Consider the following 23215-nt stretch of genomic DNA (forward strand, 5'->3'; position numbering starts at 1 on the left):
ATTTAAAAACATAAATAAACTTTAACTTTACTTTAAATTTACACAGTATATTAATAAATGGCAAATACAGTTTTTTATTTAATCAAACAATGTAAACGAAATACTATAAATCTAAGAATACAAAAATCATATAAAATTCTGAAACATGCATTTTAAAATTTAACTACTTTTGTTTAATTTTCATACTAATTTACTGAAATTTCAAAAACAGCTTTAAACATTATGATTGCTAAAACAGTGCGTATTTTCTTTTGAAAAGTTATAAGTTTTTATTGATGATGATAAATCTCGGAGGAATATAGTCTAAAGTGGAAAATTACTTTTCTACTTAATTCTAATGTTTAACTCTTTTTATTTTCAAAATAATATTTAATTTTTTTTAAAAACATGTAAACAGCCACACCAAAACTGACCAATTTAGTATTCAAACTTAATTAAAAATTGAAAATCTCAGTTTTATTTGTTATAAATACAATGGAAACTAATACAGGGGAGGAAATACGCTTAAACAGCAAGAGCGAGAACAATTAGCAACTGAAACAGAGTTAAGAGCTTGCTTGACGGCAAAACACAACAAGTTGTAAAGCCATACAGCTGTAAGGCTTAACGTTTTATTTAAAAAAAATTACAAAAAAGCCCTCAATTCTTATACAGGTGCAAAGTGTGTCGGATCGATTTTGTTTATATGAAAAGTGAAAGGGGGTCTGTTTCAGCGGGGTTTGGTCAACAAAAGCGAAATCGATTACCGACCCGCTTCCATGCTTAATGTGGTTAATACGAATAGTCTGCTTGCTATAATTAGTCTGAAAAGTTGCTCTTTTCACAGCTTGTCAATCACTCACACACACACACACAGTGAGAGGTGTTAGTTTTTTGTTGCCGTCGATAATCGCGCTTCCTCGTTTCAGATTGCAATCTAATTAAACTTGAAATCGAGCGGCGAGATTACCATCGTAATTTACGGTGTTGTAAACAAATTTGATTTCGATAGTGTTAATTTTGATCATGCACAAGTTGCTATGCAAACTTATCGCCATCAATAAGAAGCATTGTTAGCAGTTTTAGATTATTTTTCCAGTAAACAAGCGAATTTCAAAGTAAGTGATTAATAAAACACTAAATTGCACACATTTCTTAAATCAACAGATTCAAAAAAGTACTTAAAAACTAATTCAAAAATGCTTAAAAGTTTCCCGATCAAATAAACTTTTAATTTGACTACTAAATTCATGCAGTAAATGTTTCACAAATCACTTCATGCACCGCAAATTGTATGCGAACCAATGAGAAAGCAGCACACAAACTAATTTCTACTCAAATTCAAAACCTTCTTCTTCGGGTATGGCGAGCTGCTGCGGAGCTCTCTTCTTCCTCCGCATCTTCACCTGGATCTTCTTGTCCTCCACGTTGAACTCCTGCACCTCCCCGTCCGAATCGTCCTTCAGGTCGATCATGTCCTTCGTCACCTTGTACGCAGCTTCTCCCGACTGCAAGGCGTCTGCCGCTTCAACCTTTGGAGCTTCTTCTGCTGCTGGTTCTTCCCTGGTTGGCGAGGCTTCCGCTTCAACCGTTCCTTCTTCTGTTGCTTCAACTGGCGTGCTGCTACCTGCAGACGAGCATACAGCTTCTTGTACTTCTTTTATTGGTACTGCTTCACAAACTGCTTGCTGTTCTGCTATTGAAGCCGGTTCTGCTTCGCTTGGTACCGTTTCAGTTTCAACTGTTAATTTTGATAGGTCGCTTGCATCATCCACGCTTGCATCAGTGTTTTCAACTTTTTCCTCTATTTCAACTATTTCTTTTTCTTCTATGATTGTTATATTGCATTCAGCTTCCGATTGAGGTTCGTCTGCTTGTTCAGAGTTTACAGAGCTTCTGTTGCTTACACCGGCTTGCATTGCTGTATGGTCATCGTCAGTTTCCACTGTTGTGTTCTCTAACGGTTTTTCGGACGGTTCTTCCTTGAAAGTAACAATTTCTTTAGCAGTTTCAATGTTTAAACTATCCAACACGTCATTATTTTGTGCTTCTGTATTCTCGTCGGCAATTTCTGTATCTGAGTCGTCAGCTTTTGCATCTGATGTAACCCAAGGTTCTTGTTTAGCAACTTCAGTACCTTCAACGCTCGCATTTTCATCCAAGCTTTCAATTTCGTTTCCACAGATTTCAACGACATCACCACTCGCCCTTTCTGATAAATTTTCCGATGAAGCTTCGCTGGCAAGATTATCATGTTCTTCGGTGTAAACGATTTCGCAAGGAGCTTCTGCTCGAAGCGAAGTCTCTGAAAGCTCCTCGTTCAAATCCGGTTCTGCTTCATCTGTTTGGTTCACAGACAGGACTTTATCTGCGAGCTCGGTCAGAGAGGAGTTTATGCTGAACACTTCCAGTATGGAATTGCTCCGGTTCAGATCTCGATTTACCGTCAAGTGTTCAACCGATTCGGTTTTTTGCACTGTTGAATCATCCACGTTTTCTTCTACGACGTCGTTTTCAACAAGAGAATGCGCCGAAGACTTGTTGGAGACGCTCTCGAGAATGTTCAAGGCGTTCTTTTGCACGTAGTGAGCTTCAAGTATTTCCTCGATCTGATCGTTGGAAACCGAGTTCCTGTTGCTTTTCTCATCAACCTCTGACGCGGTGGCTTGCGAATCCGACTCGAACTCTTTGCACACCGCCTCCATTTCGCTTATGACGTCATCGCAAGTTAATATTTCCGATGATTTCTCATCACTGACAATCGCATCAGAAGCACTTAATTCAACTTGCGTGTCGAGCAAAGTTTCGACGCTGTTTTCAATTTCCAAATCTTGGCTGGGAATTGCAACGTGGTCGGGTGACGTTTCACTTTTGAATGGGTTTTCATGAGTGTCGTTGATTTCAGTTCCTTTCGATTGGCTCTTTACTGAACTTTCGTCGTCAGAAATGTCATCCATATAGGATGTAGCTGCTTTAACATGCTCAGTTTGACTTTTACACAAAAAATGCGAAAACGTAAAGAACACTTTTACAAACACGTTTATATCACTTTAAGTGTTACGCCAGTACATAAATACTCTTTTTGATGTGTAACAACATTTAGACGCTATATAATGAAACAAAAAGTAAAAAAAAACATACAAGTATTAACTTAACAACTTACTAGACTCAATTTTATTATCTGTAAAATCTTCTTTTTCAATGGATTTCCTTGTTTGTGAAATCAACATGTGCGCTCTTTCTCTTATTTTTCTTTTTCTTTCCAGTTCCTAATTATTAAGTTATATTAATTTTACTACTGAGGTTAATACAAAAGCTTTATGATTGCAATTCTGTTTACTTTTTACAAAATTTTTTATAACACAAGTTTAATATTTCATAAAATTTTAAAATACATATATACCAAAAAATATTTAAAAAGATCATATAAAAAATTAGCTTTCAAAATTTATTTCAGGTAATAGGTCAGACATTATTAAGGTAAGAAATAATAAAAAATTATCATAACTTTAAAATGTCTTTTAAAAACAAAAACATATTCACTACAATAGAAACAAAAACCTATAAGTTGGTGAAGCGAAAAATTTCTTAAATAAGTAACTTCATCTATCGACCAAAATGTTCGAAACCGTTACAAAACTTTAAACTGCTAAGAAAAAGTTGTTTCTTTTATGTCGTGTTTTTAATGAGACTAGTGTCAGGAATAATTTTATAAAAACAGTTCACAGAAATTTACACAAAGTTTTCACGAAATAAAATTATCATATCTTAAGTTTTCTTGACTTTGACAGCCAAAATTTATCTGACGCTAATTGCCCGTAACAACCATCAAAGCGATTCTCAACTTCAAAACGTACCAAGCAGACCACCTATTTAAATAAATTAAAGAGAAAATATTTGAAATGTTCCTTGAAAACAATGTGCTTATTTTGGGAGCTATCGCGATGAAGGTGGCTTATCTGACGACTCTTTGCTTTGGCAGGGCCTTCAAAAGACCCGCGTTGCTTTTCCCGCGCAAACTCGAGTCGCGCGCACCGCGTCTCAGCAAACAAATTATGCGCTGTTGATTGCGACACTTCAGTGCACTTTCGCCGACTAATTGGTCACGTGATGTGCGAGCGAAAGCATCCGTGCCCAACTGTAAACATTCCGCGCAGATAAAAATGTATCCATTGTTTCAATTGTAAACATTACTGTTGTTTATGGTGAATTCGCGTTAGTAAATGTTTCTAAGCTTAAAAAAAATACTACTATATATTTCATTTTTCAATATGCTAACGTTTACTTTGTTAGGCGAAACTTATAACAAAAAAATATATATAATCAAATTTAGATTTTAAAACTTTTTACCTCATCATCTATTTCTTCATTATTTTCCTGCAAAGCGTTAGCTTTCTTAGCTTTTTCTAGAAGTTCCATTATTTTTGATTTTTTTGTTCTTTCTCTTGCTGAGTCCTATAAAAAATATTTTCTTTTTCATAATTAATTAGATTTTTTAAGTGAAATACTTGTTATAAATATTAATTATAAAGTATTTTTAAATTGGTTTTAACACTGTACATTAATGACAAAACAATGACAAAACTATCTCAAAACTTCTAATATGAGTACTTTAAAATATAGTTATCATAAACTAACAATCAAATTGTTCACAGTGTCATCAAACGAGGCATTGGAACAAGTCTCATCATTTTTTGAGTTTTCTGAAATATTTTCTGATGATTCAGCGCTATGCACAGATATGGCTTCTTCATTCTTTATAAAATAAGTTTATATAACGTTTGTATGATTTTAATTAAATTACGTAAAAAGAACGCTTAACAGCTATTTTCCACGTTTAACAATATCATTTTTATTCATTAACTTTTTTAAACAAAAGCAAAAAGTTTTTTACCAAGTATGTATTGTGAAAAAAAAACTTACATGGCCATTACGTATAATTGTGCAACTTTCTTTAACATCTAAATTCGTATCTTTATTAGAATCATTGATACAAAACGTGCTTAAATTGTTATTTTCTAAATTAGTTTCACTAGTTAAATTATTGTTTTGTTTATCATCTAACTCTTCGTATATACCAACATCTTTTTCATTAGTTTCAGAAGTTTCAACGTAAGTTTTGGTTTCTTCACCACAATCACCCAGCTCTCTGTCACACTCTAGCGGTTGTACTTCTTCATTTTTATTTATTGAAATACTTACAGATTTCAACTCCATACTGACTTCAAGCGGTTGAATTAATTTAATTTTTTCTACCGAAACTTTTTCAGGAATTTCAGGTTTTTCAGCGGGTTCCGCTAAAATTTCGGGTGGAGTGATTTTTTCAAGCAGATTTACGATATCAGGTTTTTCTTGAACTATTTCTTTATTATTGTATTCAATTTGTTCATCAACTGCTGTCGACGGAGACTCTTCAACCTGGCTCTGTGACGTCACGTTCACGGGAGAAAGTCGTTGTGACGTCACTGGCCGGTCGTCGAACGAGTCGCACTCCTCCTCACTGCACTCGTACCGGAGGAGGGCCGAGTCGAGATCGCGCTCGAATATGTCGTCACAATCGTCGTCGTCATGGTTGCCAGGCAACGTGAGATCGGAGGACTGCTGCAGGGTGGCGGCGAGGAGTGACGGGATTCTGTTTGTGACGTCATTTTGAGGTGAATTGACGTCACCAGTTTCAGGTGGTTGACACAGCGGGTTTTCACTCTCAGTTTCACTCTAAAAAAAGTTTTTTTTTTTATTAAAAACTTTTAAACTCAAAATAAATTTAAGACAGATAATGTTAAATCTAACTACTTTTTGTTAATTATTTTATTCTATATCACAAACCAACTAACATTTTTTCAAAGTTTACAAAAAAACTAGTGCTTACTATCATATTATCATAATCCATAAATTGGAATAATGTTAATTTTTCTTAATAAGTTTTTTATAGCTAATTTTTTTGTTTTGTTGTTGGTTTAGTGTTGTTTCATAGATATTTTTATCTATCTTTAAAACAAAACATGAAAAAGTTTTATATATTTATTCTCTTTGTAATTAAAATAGAATTTTTTCAATAAACAAGATAAAAAAATATATTTAAGCAACATTTACACTTTAAAAAGTAAGTTTTACAAATAACTGTCTGAGTTAAAGTTACAGTTGCTAACAATTATTTATTATCTCGTGATTATGATAAAGAAAAAATTTGTTACAAAACAAACTTACTTCACTTATTTACTTTATTATTCATTAAAAGTTAGAAAGAAATTAAGCTTACAAAAACTTACAAATTGACTGCTAAACAAAAATTCTTTTTTTTTAAGTCATAAACAATATCCAACATAAAAATATGGTAAGAACTAATAAAATGTATAAGTACAGTATCATGAAATTGTTTAAAGCTCAGAGATAATGTAAGGATGATATAAAGATAATCATTTTTTTTGCTAAATCTAATTACAGTTCAAACAAAAACTGTTTCTGAATTATTTTTGTTTATTAGATTATATTCTCAAAAAAAAAAAATTGACTTTGAGTTTTAAAAAACCTAAAAATACTATCTACAAGTAAAATATGAGCTCTTAAGTATTGATGCATTTTTACAACAAGTTTATTCTAGTATGCTTATTGATAAGTGTTTGTAGTTATCAATAGTTTTAAAGAATACTGCACAACGATCAATACATTCCCAAAGTTAAATACTGCAAACTAAGTACATTTGCATTCAGCTTTGTAGTTTTTCAAAGCTTAATTAAAAAACAACACAAACAAAATGTTTCAAATAAACACCTAACAATTTTTAAAAGGTAACATTTGAGGTAAAAAGTATATTTAGCAGGTCATAACTAACTTTTTGAAGCAGTAGGTAATGTAAAAGTAATAAAAATAGTGTTGAGTATAGCAATTAGATTACTTTATCATTTTTAACAGGTTTAAAACTTGTACACGACAAGTATTTTTAAGTGTAAATTAACATTATAAAAACTCAAATGAAAGCTTTAAACTATTTACAAACCTAAACATAACACAGAAAAAACAATTTAAAAAACAATTAATTGCATTAAAGATAACAATTTAATTATATAATTAAATTAATTATCAAGAACGAGCAGTAAAATTTAAACTAAATAGCACAAGCTATATATTTTATACTAATTTTAAAAATGACTTTAAAAGCAAAAAAATCAATCTAATTACTGTAAAGATATAACCATTACTTACCTTTTTTGTGAAGTGTTTATGTAGAACTGAAAGGAACTTTATGAGTTGCTGTTTATTTTTGAGCTGACCCACAGTTGTAGGTTGTTCGTAATCTTCTATGTCAAGCTCTTTTAACACCTTCAACGCCTGTTAGTTGCCAACAGTTAGTTTTCACACATTGGTGAAGTAACAAGTTAAAAACAAACTGTGCAATTTTTTTTATTGTAATTATATATACAGCAAATTAATTTGTATTTAAATACGAAAGTGAGTAAATAATGTATTATTTTGTAGTAAACTACAAACTTGACTGTCAAAAACATAATATAAACTAAAATTTAAAGTGAGTATAAACTAAGTTGAAAAAGACAATTCATAATAAAAATATTATCATTTAGTATATTAATCTACACTTTTGTGTGTATTTGAAGACTTGTGTGTGTATGTAAACAAACGCACATAAAACTTTGTTTAAATGCTGTTGCATCAAACTTATTGTACAAGTTTAGTTAGTGTTTTGTAAAAATTTTAACTAAAAATAAAAAGACATATTCAAGCTTAACAAATCATGTAAAAACATGTATATGGAATATTAATTATAATACAAGCAACAAAAATAAGGATCTACTTATTAACAGTGACTATAGAAGACATTGATTCATGATCAACATTTTCAAGTTTTAAATCAATAAAAGATTTTATTATCAACACTACCAACAAAATAACTTTATTGTCAAATTTGTATTTACATACGGTCAAAGTATGGTTTCAGAATGACAAGATTTGATTTCCATTGTGTAGCCGCTGGCGAACAGCAAAAAAATGTGAGGAAAAGTTACATAAAAAAGTAAACAGCATGTATGCATATTGTGTTGAAGTACACTGAATTCAAAGATTTTAAATTTGATAAAAACTTTGCTGTCAACTTGCGGACATATATTGCATTACAAATATTTCAAAATAAAACTACTCAAAACAAAATGTTTAAAATTTTTATACAGCTTAGCTGTAAAATATTTTAAATTAGAGCTTAATTAAAAATTCAATAAATTTCGTTTTAATTTTACAAATAAAATTTTAATTAGACCTAATTATTTCTTTGTTATTTATAAAGAAAAGTTAATTGTCGAAACTAGTATTTATAACATTTAGTTTGTCTGATATAGTAAAAACTTTATTTGCTAATACAATTGACACTTATTTATCAAATATTTTAATATAACTATATTGGTAATCAAGTACCAAAACTAAGTGTTTTAACAGCAACTTTCAGCAAGTAAACTTCTTATAAAATTTCTACTTATCTAATGTGTTTGACATTTTTAATTATGATTTATTAGTTTGAACTATTTACCGTTTATATAGGTTCTAACAAAAGTCTTTAATAATTTCGTTTCGATCGAAATAACAACAAATGAAAAAATTACCTCTAAGTTTACTATAAAACATGTTTAACACAATTAATGCTGATAAAACAACTTAAAATTGGATCGAAGTAGAATTTATTTAGGAATGGTATACTTACTTGAATTGTAGTACTCTTTTATTTAACACTTAATCAGTGAGTTTTTCTTTAAAACTGAAAACATATAAATCTTAAAAAGTATGAGTTACAAGACTATTAAGGTGAATAAAAATATAACTATTAAAAAATGTTAAACTATCCAAAGAGAAACTATTTATCACTTTGAGTTTTTTTTTTAGAACTAACTAATAAACACTAAGTTATTAATCTTAAAACTAAGTGCAATCTTACTGGTCTAGTTTCAAGATAAAATATTTATAAAAACACTGCACACAAAAAACAATTAATTTAAGTTATAACTTAACACTCTAGAGATTTAGCAACAAAAAAAGAAGCAGAATATTTCAAAATAAGCTATAAAAACTAAACATTTACACAACATTACAACACTATTAGTTTGATATTTTGCTTATCTAGAAATACCAATTGTGTTGAGACAGTGAATTGTACAAAAAGATCAATAAGAAACATGTCATAATATTTACAAATCATCATATATTTAAAACTAAATCTACTTGCTTTGATGTATCAATTTTGTTACAAAAATATTTTTTAAATTTAGAATTAAATTTTAGCTATAAGACAAAAGAAACTTCTAAGCCAAAAAACTGTATTTTAACTTCAATTTAAAGCATACTTTATAAAAAATATTTCTATATACTCTAAAGCATAATCTTTCAAACTTTTAGTAAAGTTATTTGAGTTATTTAATTTTAACAACTATTAACTTAATAAATTTCAAAAATATATATTTACCTTACACTTATTAAAAAAATAGACTACACAGATAAAAGTTGTTGAAAAAATTAACCTTTAAAAAGTGGATAAAAACAAACAACCGTGAAAAAATCAAAGATTAAATCAAAGAACTGTGGTGACCTTTTTATTAACAGCTAAACAAAGTGCAACAAAACATCTTTGCAGCATTTTGACAAAATAATTTGTTTACAAAAATCATTTGTTACTTTTTTTGTTAAAATGATTAAAAAACACGAAAAGCTTTTTTTTGTTAAAATGATTATAAAAAAAAGATCTTTAAAACACTTTGTTTGCTTTTTGATAAAAAACAGAGTCAATTTTAAGTGTTTTTGAAGTGCATTAAACTTAATTAAAAACTAAGAGCTATTTAAATCAGCAATTGAGAAAATTTATACACAGTCGGCAAACCTAATGAGAAAATTAATTTAAAACAATGCTTTTGTTTTTAAATTTTCTAAATATATATTTCTAATGTGCTCATTAAACACAAACTACTCATTTCGTGTAGCTTATACTTTATTTTTTAATTAACAGTTGTAGAACCGACTTAATTAGCACATATTGCATGTAAAACTATATTCTAATCACACTTAATTAGTACACTTTTTCTCTCTTTTAAACTTATTATTTTAAAAACAATTAAATTTTTTCAATTAAGAATAATACGAACACTAAAAACCGTTATACTCTGACATCAAAATTTCATAAAATATGCGCAGATCAAAATTAGTTAACAAAAAAATAATAATGCTAACCTTTCTTGTGTTTCCTATTCCATCCAATTTTCTTAATTCAGAATAATCTCTGTAAAAAAACAAGTAATAATTGAAAAAAACAAGCAACTTTGAACTAGATAATGTTTAATTATCGTGTTTGTCTAATTAAAACATCACTAAATACATACTGAAATAGCACGTGAGCTAATATTATTTCCTCAATTCTGAAAAATATTGCAACTAAAAACTATTTTTAACTTAAAATAATTTTTTAACAATTAAATAGTAGAGGAAAAATAACAAGTGTAGAAGTTTTCAATAGTTTATAAAATTTAAATTACAAAGGTTTTTTAAAAGCAAAGGCTATTATTTTATAGTTTAGGTTTGAAATAAAAAATATATAATATGAAAATATATAATAATGTAGACTAAATCACATATTTTTTAAAAGAAAGTTTGTTATCTATAAAATACTTCATAAATAATACCTTTTATCAATTTACGCCAACACTCATAAAAAAATTAATACAACATTCTTTAAAAACATATTTTGAACATAAATGTGAATATTTTTCATCCCTGGTTTGTCAAAACAAAATAAAAACCCTCACACTGTATAGACATTAACTTAAAAATACAACAATAATTTGATGAGTAAATGTTAGAATTCATCTTTAAAAAAGCTAGTTAAAATATCAAAGTAATCTTGCAACAAATCAAAATATCAATTAAAAACAAATAACAACAAACAATTTTTCGGGATGAAAATGGTGCAGTAGCGCGCACAGGGCGAGGCCATTTCTCCACGAAGTAGTGAAATTTGTCACTTTGACACCCGGGTGCTTGCTGGTGACATTTTGACACCACATCAGCAGTTTTGTCGTTTCTTCGCTGTGTGAAGGCGAGGTGATCTGGTTTCAACTTATATTTTTTTTATCATTCTTATTACAACAGTTAATAATATTTTTTTAGTATTAGACAGTTCAATTTAAATTTACACCGATAGAAGGTTTAACTTGTTGTGAGTATAAAGATACAGGCTGGAGAACATTTTCTGTTACAAGTAAGTCTAATATAGCATATTTAAAAAATATATACCTACTTATTTACCGCTGTTCAAAATTTGAAACAACTTAGATTTAATAGGCAAAAAGAAAGAAAAACTGGCTTCTTAGGAAGAGGCAAACTAAAACGACAAAAAAGACTACTATATTTAAAAATTATATTCTTCTACAGTTATAAACCGATTCTTTCTAAACTTTCTGAGTATAATCTTTACTACATTAAAAACCATGCAGTCTTTTCGATTTTTAATAACTTTTTTTTATTAATGCAAATAAATCATTTTTACTTTTCTGTGTAATTTTAGTTCAAAAATTTTTATTTTTTATATAACTTGATACTGTAATGATAATTTTTTTTCAATATTTTCTGAAAATTTGAGGTCGTTACAATAAAAAACCAATAAATAGATGCTTACTTATTATTTCTGAGAATATTGGTCCTTATATTTTTTTTGTCAAATAGGTTTGTATGAGAAATGTTTCACACAACTGACTATATCTCAAAAGTTAAATACTACTTGTACTGTATAAAAAGTTATAATTTGTACTTAACCATTAAAATAAGGGCCAATGATCAAAATAGAAATTACATTTGTACATAATATAAAAAATTTATTAGAGAATATTTTTTGTTCAAAGTTATTATATTTTTCCAAACGTTTAAAATGATTGAATTGAAACTAAACAATTTCAAATGAAAAACAATAAAGCAAAGTAATTGTTTTCATTTGCACAGCTGCATAAACTCCTACTATTGCTTTTATAGAAAAACAATACTTTAAACTTAAGTCCTTGTAGTATTTACTTTCAATTTAGGAAACCACAATAGCTTTATTTCTATAATCAAATTTTCCAATAAAATTCTAAAAACATAGAGAATATATATACCGAAACAGTTACAAAGCCAGTATTTTACTTTATAAGTAAAACAAAAACAGAGCTTTATAATTTGCTATAATATTTCTTTATGCAATAAATCAAATTAGTTAGTTTTTTTTTATATTATTTATAAAATTATAGCTTATTTATCTTGACTATGTTAGTTTTTTAAATACTAATACACAATCAATTATGAAACGCATTTCTTATACGTGGCATATATTGAAAACATAATACCAATATTTAAAAAAAGTTTTTTTCTTCTTTTTGATTAAAACATGATTGTATCAATAAACAAAAATACTTATATCGTTGAAATGTTTTAAGTAATAAATTTCTAGATATAGCATAAATACATCAGAACTATAAATAATCATTATTCACTTAATTCTTATAAAAAATGAGTTTTTATAATGTAACTTAAACACTTGTGTTTAAGTTAATCTCACGGAACAATAATAGAATACAACACGAAAATCTCAGTATTTTTATTATTTATAATCATGATATTTAGAAATATACTTAAGAAGAAAAAAAAAGTTGAAAAAGTAAAAACACAGTTGTACTATTACTATAAAAACTATCAAAACAATGATGTGAAAAATTACTTAGTTTTTTATATGTACGAATTAAGTTTTTCATAACAGGAAAATAAAACAATAAATGACAAGTTTGTCACAAGGCAAGATGGACCAATACAATAGTTGCAGAATTATAAGCATAACAGCAATAAAAAGTGTTTCAAAACAAACTTCAAACAGGAAATTCTACGAAAACATCTCTACTAATGTGGTTTTAAACTCTCATATCATACATTTTTATTAGTTTTTTAGAACAACTTTTAGAATTTGATTGTTTTTTTTTTGTTAAATAAGCATAGGAAATTAGACTTTGATACACGGGTGTTTTTGCTAATGCAAGGGGTTTTTAATATTATTTTTAATAACTTTTCATTGTTTATTTAAACATTTTTAAACCCAACTTATGATTTAAAACTTACTTTAAAAATTTAACAGTGTTAAAAGAAATTAGATTATTTCCTAGCCTTAAAACTTTAGTTTTATTTTAAACTTATGTGATTTTTAATGATTTTTATTTAAGAAATTTGAAATGGATATTAAACTATTTTGAAACTATTTTTAAACAGTTTCCTGATTCTATAAAAACACTAAACGTTGTATTTTTCTACAAATTACTTAAGCTATTTATTATCTGCAAGAAGTACAAAGTTCATAGCAAAGTTTAAAAACAACTTGGAAAAACCATTCAACCAGATATTTCTACTGAATGGTTGAAGCTGCATTCTTACATAACTTTTCAAATAAGACAATAATCTTCATTTATTTGTTTCAAGTGAGAAGTTTTGTAAGTGGTTTTAAACTTTAAGCTTTGTGTAGGGTTTAGTAAAATACAACTTAATGAAAAAAAAATTATACTCATCAAGTTTAATTGTAACTGTAATTCAAAATAAACTAATTGAAAATATTACTGTTTATTTAAAATACAAATTGTTTTTTTACTCACCTTTGAAGTTGGTGTGGAAAATAAATTGGGATTGAATGAAGCGGTTGAAACTGAACTGGTATTTGTATCGCTCTCAGTAGCTCCGTCAGTTTCAGAAACTGTGAAAAATTAATGTTGAACAAATAAAAACTAGTAGGAACAAGCTGAGCTTTTTTCGAGTTTCCTTGTAAACTTTAACTTTTCGAAACAAGATTCTTAACCAATGAAAATTACATTGAACACTGCACAACAAATAAAAATTAGCTGTTGTGAAAAATACCAACTTTCAATAGCAGTTGACTTGGTGCAAACAATTAATTAACCTTTATAATTAATTTGATTTCGCATAAAGGTGAGTTTTGAAAACTAATTGCATATAATTTAAATTGAACTATTTATTTGTTCAAGTTAATTTTCTATATTAAAATACAACTTACTTTGCAGGAAACAAAAAAACATTCAAAAAATTTTAATTAGGAAGAGATACACCGCAATATACTTGTTATACTGAACACGACTTCAAAGTACATTGTAAAGTTACTACACATTTTTGTTTTATTTTAAACAAAACTTTTAGTTGTAGTTCAAAAAACTAACCAATAGGAGTACTGGTATCATCTTTACTCAAAGCAAGTGGTGACTGCTTAACAGGTGATGATTTTGACCTGCAAATTTTTTATTTTTAAACATTATAGTCATTTTATTATAAGTTAACGAACAAGTTGAACTTTCAAAAGTAAGCTCATATTTGTATAAGATAAATTGTTTCAATCTGCATACGTGCAGTTGTGAGAAACTAAACTGTAACAAGTGCTTATCAATTATTCAAAAGAACACTTTTTACCATCAACTTCTAACTTGATAAGTACGTACATTCAATTGATTTCAGTTTTTATAGTTTTCGTGATCAATACTTAAACGTGCTCTTTTGGTTAGTTTTTAATTGATTAAAGGTGGTAATTAATAGTCAATTCGTCTCTAATTACCGTAAAATACATGTTAATGTTGGTAGGAAAATATGAGAATAATACAACCTAAAAAAACTAAAGCGTTAACAATTATCATTAAAACATCATAAGCATGTTATAATAACTTTGCAAAAAAATTCACAAAAGTTATCCGTTTTTAAATATTAAAACTAACAGAACAGGTAACGTTGCCCTCCTCAAGTCTTCTCTATCGAAATTATTCGGAGTTCTTTTGTTGAAGCCGTCAGTTTCAGCTACTTCATCTTCTTGAATGTTCGATAGTTCTGAGATAAAAAAATTTTAAATTTTCAAATCTAATAAACTTTTCCAACCTAGTTGTTTACTGATATTATTTCATAACTATCAGTTTACTTTTTCATGAAACCTTTTTTTATGACTTTTTATTGACACTTAATTGCCTTCACTTAAAGTTAACTACAACATTTAATAAAATAAGAGAATATAAACAAGCAAAAAAATTTTAACTTTTAATTATAGTATAAGAATTCCTTTTTTTTATAACCAGTGCAAGTTTACAAACAAACTATTTATCAAAGCTTAGGTAAAAACATTTTTTGTAATTCGTTCAAATGACAACCATAAATAGTTAGATGTCAATACAAAACACATGTTTATGCTAGTAAGTTATCACGCAAAAACTTTTATATTTTCAGACTTATTTTCACCAGGTACTTTCTGATGGCGGAAATAATAGTCACCGATTTGAATTTAAGAAAAGGCAATTGACGTTTTTATTGACGATGGAAATTTTACAGCCTTTTCTTACCCCGTTATTAAGTGGCTGTAAGCTGTAAAATTCCCATGCACTTGGCGAGTATAATTTAAAATTATCTATGACAAAAAGTAAGACGTGCTATTTCATTTTAACTATGCGATTCTACATCTTGTATACATAATTTAATCTAATTTAGAAACTAAAACAAAACTTTTTAAAACAAAAGCAAAAAGTTATATAAATTTTAGTATGTACTTTTTTAATTAGTAGTAAACTATATTAAGTATTATTTTGGTTAATTATAAATATATAATTTCAATAAAAAGCTAAGTAATAATCAAATTTTGAAAATATATACCATCAGGTATTAACTAAAAACATATACTCATATTACGATCACATGAAAAACGGTTTAAATTCAAAACATTACATTAAAAACTGTGAAAATTATTTTTACGCTTACAGTTTTTAGTATAATACCATATATCAATAACTCAACCGACTGTTAGAACTCGCTATGGACGAAGGCCTGTCCTCGCCGAACGAATTGGTCAACAGTTCAAACTGATTGGTCATTTGTGCCATGTCCTGCTGAAACTGCTTGCTGTTGCCTGATTCTATCGTGCTTGTACGTGATAACGAGTCTGCAAGTATTGTGAATATTGTAGAAAAAAAGTTATAAGTTTACAGCAAAAAGCAACGTTTTAATTTTTTTAATTAGTTTAGGTGTTCGTTTTAATTTGAAAGGCTTATATAAAAAAAATAAACTTTATAATGCAGTTGAAATTTTAAAATATAGATAACTTAATAACTTTTAATGCTCGGTTATTGCAAACTCTGATGTTTCATAATTGTGATTTGATTAGTACCCATGATTAATGCGTACTGTAAAAATAATTTCAGCTTATAGTTTTAACTAAGTGTACTTGCAATTTATAAGTCTAGTAGTGAAATCAATTTAAACCAAAAATTATACTTAAACCCAATGCCAAATACAATGATATGAGCTGAAATAAAACACATTTAAGTTATTCATATTATCTAGCAAATAGTATTAAAACTATATTAAACTAAAATAGAATAATACAATTTAAAATATTTCCAAGAACTTTTCTTAGGTTTTTACAAAAAATAAAATTGCTTACATACAAAAAACTTAAATAGAAAATTTAAAAACAAATTTAGTTGTAATCTTAATCAAAATTTTAAATATTTGTAAATTATAAGCAAAACTACACTACTGTTTCGATGAATGTACGTTTTGTGTTGATGGCATGTTGAAAGCAATTATTAATTATAGTCGCAGTAAAAAATACTAAACATACATTTTACTATAGTAAAGTACACCTTCGCACAAACACGCTAAATAACTTAACACAAAATACCACTAAAAACTGGTGAAGCAAATCGACTCAGCTGCTTAATACGCAACGCGTTGACGTGTTTATACAATTTGCAAACGTCAAATGCTTTGGATAAAAACCAAAATTACTCGGTAAACAACACAACAAGTTAATAAAAACTCATTAACAGCCGATGGACATTTCAAAACACAACTTAGCTACTTGAAAACAATCAAATATAGCTCAATGCTTTTTAAATAAGTCTACTGCAGAATGATTTAATGATAAGTGTAAAAAATTGTTTAAATTTAATAAATCATAGTATACAGATGTAACATATATTAAGCCGCAACATTGAACTTGGGACAAATCTAAGCAAAGTTGAGTGCATAATACCATTGTTATGCGATTGGAAGCACATCAATGGCGTTGTTATGTGAATGTGCGCTATTCATTCGCGTGTATAAAGTATTTCATTGACAACTAATTCAAAGGTGTAAATAAAACTCATGGAAAAACGTGTTTACCATACTGTTTATTATTTCTTGCGTAATAATGAATTTCAAAGAAAGAAATTCTCAACTCAACAAGCAAACACTTATAAAAAAAATATAAACCGAACAAAATGTAAAATAAGTGTCAATTTTTTCATTTATCCAGTTAAAAAATCATTAAATGAAATATTTAAACTATACCATTTCGTATAAAAATTTTCGTAAAAGTGCATCAACACAAACGAGCAACGTAATACATTATAACATTATATCAATTTTTAAACAAATAGTTTACCATCGTAATCTGTGATATTTCCCAGCATCATTGTGTTGGCGCTTGTAGTACTTCCAACTTCTGACATCGCATCACTACAAAAAGTATATATATAAGCTAATTTGACTTTTAAAAAATATTTATTTATTTTTTCGAGACTTGAAAGAATAAATATATTATTTCTCCTCCAGTAGTTTAAATCTCTATATTTGTTTTCTAAAAATAAAATCATAAAAAATATTTAAAAAATAATAATAAAAATAACTTAACTTTTAAAAGAAGTGTATTTAAACAAAAATCCATTTAAGTTTGTTTGAAGCAATGTTTTGCTGAAACAGTGAAAAAACAACATGAATATCAAAAACTACGTGACTACTTTTAAATTACTTAATCAGATACAAGATAAACAGAATGTGTTCTTAACATTACTTAGGCATGATAAATCTATTTATATCACTGTGCGTTTGAAAAAACATTTTACCTTCAAGAACAATAACACAACCTTTTTTGGTCAAAAAAAAAACTTATCAAGAAAGTCAGAAACAGCACATTTTCGAACATAAGTCAAGTATTACATAGAATATAAACTGACCCGGGTCTGGGTTTCCCCTCGTAAGTGGAGGTAGTGTACACGGTGACGGTTGCCGACTTCAGCCTCTTCGTCAGCGGCTTCATCTTCAACACGAGCTTCTGCGACGGGATGTCCCTGACTAACGTGGAAAAATCAATCCTGGACGTTGCGATCGCTTTGCGCTTTCCCGATTGCGTTTCCTAACAAAGAAGCATGTGTGAGTCGCCATTAAAAAAATGCAACTAAAACAGAATTTTCCACTTTACATAAGCTAATATAACAAATTATTGCAACTATATTTAGCAAAAAAAAGTATTTTTTATTTATAACGATATAAAAACATCAAGATAACTACAAATTTTGCGATAATTTTTTTTTTTTTAATAATACAATTATTATTCTAACATTATCCAGTACGAGGATCCAGTCTTTCTTTTCAAACATTCTACCGTTCCTGGCAACCCTGCTGGGTTTCTCTTTGAACAGGGTGATCAGCACACCGATGAAATCATCGCTCGTCCAGTTGACCATTCCCTTGCACGTGTCCGTCATGCTTGGGTGCCAGCTTCGCGCCTGAATAATTAGGTTGAGTTTTTACACAAAGTTAAGGTTCTTTGTAACTTAAACACTTGGTGCATGATTGATTAGAAGTTTTTTTACAGACTTAATGTATTTTTTGGATTTGATCTTAGTTTCTACAGTCTTAAACGTATTGTGAGTTACTTTTTTACGTAACAAACCTAAATTTTCTGTAATTTGATTTTATATAGTGTTCAAATGATTTCAAAAGTTAGTTTACTTACAGAAAGCTTGTAGACGTTTTTTAAACATTTTTCTTTATAATGCTGTACTTACAACATTACTTTCTCACGTAAACGATTAGGTTTTTTTTTTTTAATTACTTAGGCAATCAAAATATTAACAGTATTTGATTAATTGTTTTTTATTGATTTTAACAAATCTCACCAGAGTAGTTTCTTTTCTCTTTCTTCTGTTGAGTGATACGCATATTTTGTATGGCTGCCTGAAAATCGATTGTAAAATTTATTAGGCATTGTTAAAAGAGGTTTTCTATTTGATTAAAGATTTTTTCAAAGAAAGACTTTCAATTGATCAAAGTATTTCTTTAGTTAAGAGAAAAGTTAATTATAACAATAAAATGTATCAGTCAATACTATTGGCATATGCCCTTAATTGAAATTATCAACTCTCTCCTTTAAAAGTATGACAACTTTAGCATAGTTATTTATAAAACTTTGTTGGTAAAAATAAAACAAACCATTTATCTGTTCCGACGACTTCTGTTTTGTCGAGGTTGACAGTGAACTTGTACTTGTAAGCATCCTTGCTTTTGTTTTTGATTGAACGAAACATTTGTGTTCATGGGAAGTGAGTGTATTTGTTAAAAGTTAAAAAGGCATGCAATTGACTAGCTGCTGAGTATTTTTATTATTAACTTTTATAGGGTTTTATAAACAGTAGTATAAATTTCAAATATTTTTATCAAATATTTTAAAGCATATTAAGAGTTTGATTTACATTTTTTCAACTTGAAAATTATTTTTTAAAACAAATAAAAAGTTTATCTAACCATCAACTTTACATATAAAATAAGTAGGATGAAATATTCCAGATCATTAAATGAATAATTTCTAAAAACTTGCTTTTTGTAGAACAGCAGCACAGTAATAAAAAACGATTGCAATTTTAAAATCAACTTACAACATAATACAACCGTTTATAAATAAAAGAAAAAATAAATTTGAACTTGTGTGAAGAAAACAAAGATAACAAAATATAAGTGTTGTACCTTAATAACAACTTGTCATAAAAAGTTTATATTAAAGTACCAAAATAATATTTGAAATTTAATAATACTAACTTAAATTTTAATATGGTTTTCTTGAAAATTGCAATTAATCAAATAATCTCTGAAGCATGATTGGTATATCATAATTGTAACTTGGAATGAATATAAATAACATCATTAGTGGTGAAAGGCATTAAAAGTTTCATTAAGTTGTACAAATTTTATATATTTAGAAGCAGAATAATACATGAATTATGAGTATTTTTTTATAAACTTTATAAAAATGTTATACTATTTGTGATTAAAAGTTTAAAATTTCATACAATTCAAGAAAAATATATTTGTAATAATAATTTTTTAGATTGTAATAAATATTGAAACGAAAATTTCATTGAAATATATTGAAATCATAATAAATTACTACAATGCAACACAGATAGCACTAAGTTATTTAGTTATTAACAATGAGCTAATGAAATTTTTTAATATTATATTAATAAAAAACTAGTAGTAAATTACTATAAGCAGAGTTTGAATAACTGATTGATAAAATTAAAGCAAAGTTTTCAATGTATTTTTAAAAATTAGCTTTTAGGTTTTTCTAATTGCATAGATTAAGCACTAAAACAAGGCAAGCTACAACAGTGTACCTAATAAAACATAAAACTGAATCAAAAATTTTAAATTATAAGTAAAGCAGTAATAATTATGCTAAACCTTTTAGCTTAATCATAGCTCTGGTAATGTCATTCCAGAACATGTCATTCCCATTCTGAATGAGTTGGTTTTCAGAGTTGTAGTTCAAAGCACCTGCTTGCCACATGCTGAATCCTTTTATTCCCAAACTTATACCAACATCATACTTCAACCACAAGGTCCTGCTGTTGTCAAACCAAATCTGATGGTAGGCTCCGTCCATCTTCACAGTGAAATAGACTGACTGGGAATGTTCATTTAGCATTACTGGCACAGTGTTGTTCAACAAAATCTCCCAAATGTTGTTTTGACCTCTCTGGAGGTGACCCGCGCCTAGTATGAGGCAAATTTCATGGCCCGTGTTGTTTAAAAAGTACTCGCAGGTGAAGTCATAACCATACCAAGGAAGTGCTAGTACGAGTTGGTTTGGGTCAATTGAAACATTGCTGATGTATTGGTTGAGGCCTTGCTCTATCACAAACAATGGACTGTTTGCTTGAGCTTGGAATATGTCAATGTTGGCGTCATAACCCATTACTATCATGTAATCAGTGTACTTTGCAATGCCAACGTAATCAAAGCAGTAAAATGAAAGGCAGCCCGCTACGAAAGGAGAGTAGGGTATGTCAAATGTGACAATGTAGTTTGAGTTTACAGCTTTGTATGCTTCTCTTGTTTCTTCAGTCAAGTCAACAATTGCCTCCTTGATTTCTGATGTGAAAGCAGCTCCTTCAATGTCCATGTTGACCCCGTCCAAAAAGTTGGAAACAGAATCGTTGAGCCAAGACTTAATCAGCTGCTGGCGAAAGCCATACTGCTCAAGAAGCGGAAAACTTTCTGTGTTGAGGCCTGCAAGCTGCGTGACTCTGACTTGATTGGCGTGCGCGTGACAGTATATTTCAGATATGTTTTGCGTCTTGCACACAATCACGTGGGTGATTTCGGTCCAGTTGTATTTCTTCCAGTCTTCCATGGCTGCATCGCAGGAAAACACTATCAGCTCTTTTGTGTATGTTTTTGTCACTGGCTTGCACAGGTCTTCGGTTTTGCATGGGCACTTGGCATGGCATGTTGCTAAAATGGTGCAGATGATTGACAGTAAAAGAAAAGGTCTACAAGGTTCACTAACTGTTTTATTGTCCATTTTAAATAACTAAAAACAAATACATTTTAAAATTATAAAAAAGAATGTTATTAGCAAACTTACAGTATCACATTATGAAAGATAACTGTCTTTTTGATGCATTTTAATGAAATTTTTAAAACTTTTTGTTGTTAATTAATCTTGATACTTTAATGATATTCATTTTCTTGATACTTGATTTAGTTTTTTTTTGCCTTAACTTCAAAATAAAAAAACCATGATTGAATTTATAAAAACTAATATTGTGTAATGTTTTAATTATATAGCTAAAAGCTAAATTTTAAAATATTTTGTTTTTAAATGCTTTAAAAATGTGAAAAAGAAAAAAAATACTGTTATGTTAGGTGACAAAAAAAAGTTATAATGTAAATTAAATTTTCATATTATAAATATATGTATAAGACTACTAATGATAATTAAAACAAGAGCTAAAATCAAACTTAACCTATTAAATAAAATACATAACTTTTTCTATACTTTGAACAATTTTTTTTTCAAAGAGTTTGGTTATAAATTTTGTTTTAATTTTTTAGAGATTCAAATTATTATTAAGCTCTAGAGTTTAAAACATTCATATATGTATACAATACATAAAGACTTAACAATACATAAAGACTTAAATGTGGTAGTTTACATACCACATTTCAAATACTAATAAAAAATTAACAAAAAGCAACAAAAAACTTACTAACTAAATATCTATTAAAAATATATATAAACTTGAGTATTTTCTAATTTAATTGATAAAAAAAAAAAAAAACCGTATAATATAATAAATTAATAAAAATTAAACTTATCTTTTTGAACATAAGTTTAAAACTTTAAATGTAATACTTAATATCAAAAGTATATATTATGTTATGCTTTAGTGATAAGTATACTTTGAAACTTGAATAATTAAAAAATATATATATACTTCAGGGTTGCTACTCTTTCAGTCAAAAATCTGTATAGTAACCTTAAACTGTCCTGAGTCATTGTAATTTTTTTTTCCTAAAAAAAATACTTTTTCTAAATCAATAATAATTTAGTTCTTCACCAAAATTGGTTATAAACAATTGAAATTAATACAACTAAATCTCATAAAAAATTTTAAAAAAATGACAAAAAATTTTAAGAAACCTTTTTAAGAAATTATTTTAAGTTTTTATAAAAATAATAAAACTGCCCTGAGTCATCCTGAGTTTAAAAAAAACTCAAACTAGCCTGAGCTACCCTAAGTTATCCTGAGTGTGTGGCAAACCTGATACTGAAATTAAACTTTTGTAAAAAAAATGCTTGTATCATGCCTAACTAAACCAATTTAAAACTTTCTAAAATATTTTTTTTTTAATTGGAATAAAGTTTGTTATAAAGCAATAAAGAACTTATTTACAGAACTGTTTATTATATTTACTTTAATGATCATTTAGTCTTAGACAACTTTGATGTGTTTTTTGAACTAACTGTTTGTATTAAGATTAAAATCATCAAAGTCTTTAATAAAATACACTTAACTACTACACTTTTTAAATTTTATGAATATAAATTAAGCACTATATATACAAAGTATAACAGAGTTAGCTATCTTTA

At 28.0% G+C, this 23215-nt stretch overlaps 2 protein-coding genes across 5 annotated transcripts in view; both read right to left on the minus strand.

The window, feature by feature from the left end:
• Positions 1-19425, minus strand: part of LOC145849235 (uncharacterized) — a 35407-nt gene extending 15982 nt beyond the window's left edge. For 2 of the 4 annotated variants that reach the window (XM_082954375.1, XM_082954372.1), the window contains exons 1-17: positions 19273-19425; positions 18960-19017; positions 18399-18566; positions 18015-18193; positions 17444-17517; positions 15815-15955; positions 14751-14859; positions 14205-14272; positions 13629-13726; positions 10912-11072; positions 10201-10249; positions 7183-7308; positions 4903-5694; positions 4618-4734; positions 4330-4434; positions 3143-3248; positions 1328-2950 (exon numbers count right to left, since the gene is read on the minus strand). In XM_082954375.1, coding sequence (XP_082810501.1) covers positions 1328-2950; positions 3143-3248; positions 4330-4434; positions 4618-4734; positions 4903-5694; positions 7183-7308; positions 10201-10249; positions 10912-11072; positions 13629-13726; positions 14205-14272; positions 14751-14859; positions 15815-15955; positions 17444-17517; positions 18015-18193; positions 18399-18566; positions 18960-19017; positions 19273-19367 — 4069 coding nt within the window. In that variant the 5' untranslated portion in view covers positions 19368-19425. The remainder of the gene's footprint in view (positions 1-1327; positions 2951-3142; positions 3249-4329; positions 4435-4617; positions 4735-4902; positions 5695-7182; positions 7309-10200; positions 10250-10911; positions 11073-13628; positions 13727-14204; positions 14273-14750; positions 14860-15814; positions 15956-17443; positions 17518-18014; positions 18194-18398; positions 18567-18959; positions 19018-19272) is intronic. The other 2 variants (XM_082954376.1, XM_082954373.1) reach the window with 2 other exon arrangements.
• A 564-nt stretch (positions 19426-19989) lies between these two features.
• LOC145843030 (di-N-acetylchitobiase-like) lies at positions 19990-21648 on the minus strand. Its single transcript, XM_082950503.1, has one exon. It carries the CDS (start codon positions 21641-21643, stop codon positions 20510-20512), a length of 1134 nt encoding a protein of 377 aa, XP_082806629.1. The 5' UTR covers positions 21644-21648; the 3' UTR covers positions 19990-20509.
• Positions 21649-23215: the final 1567 nt, after the last annotated feature.

Source organism: Thalia democratica, chromosome 1 (assembly GCF_965202585.1).
Source record: "Thalia democratica chromosome 1, ktThaDemo2.hap1.1, whole genome shotgun sequence".
Taxonomy (NCBI): domain Eukaryota; kingdom Metazoa; phylum Chordata; class Thaliacea; order Salpida; family Salpidae; genus Thalia; species Thalia democratica.

Coding starts and splice junctions, on each gene's coding strand:
- LOC145843030 (XM_082950503.1), bottom strand. CDS start 21,643: ATGGACAATAAAACAGTTAGTGAACCTTGTAGACCTTTTCTTTTACTG.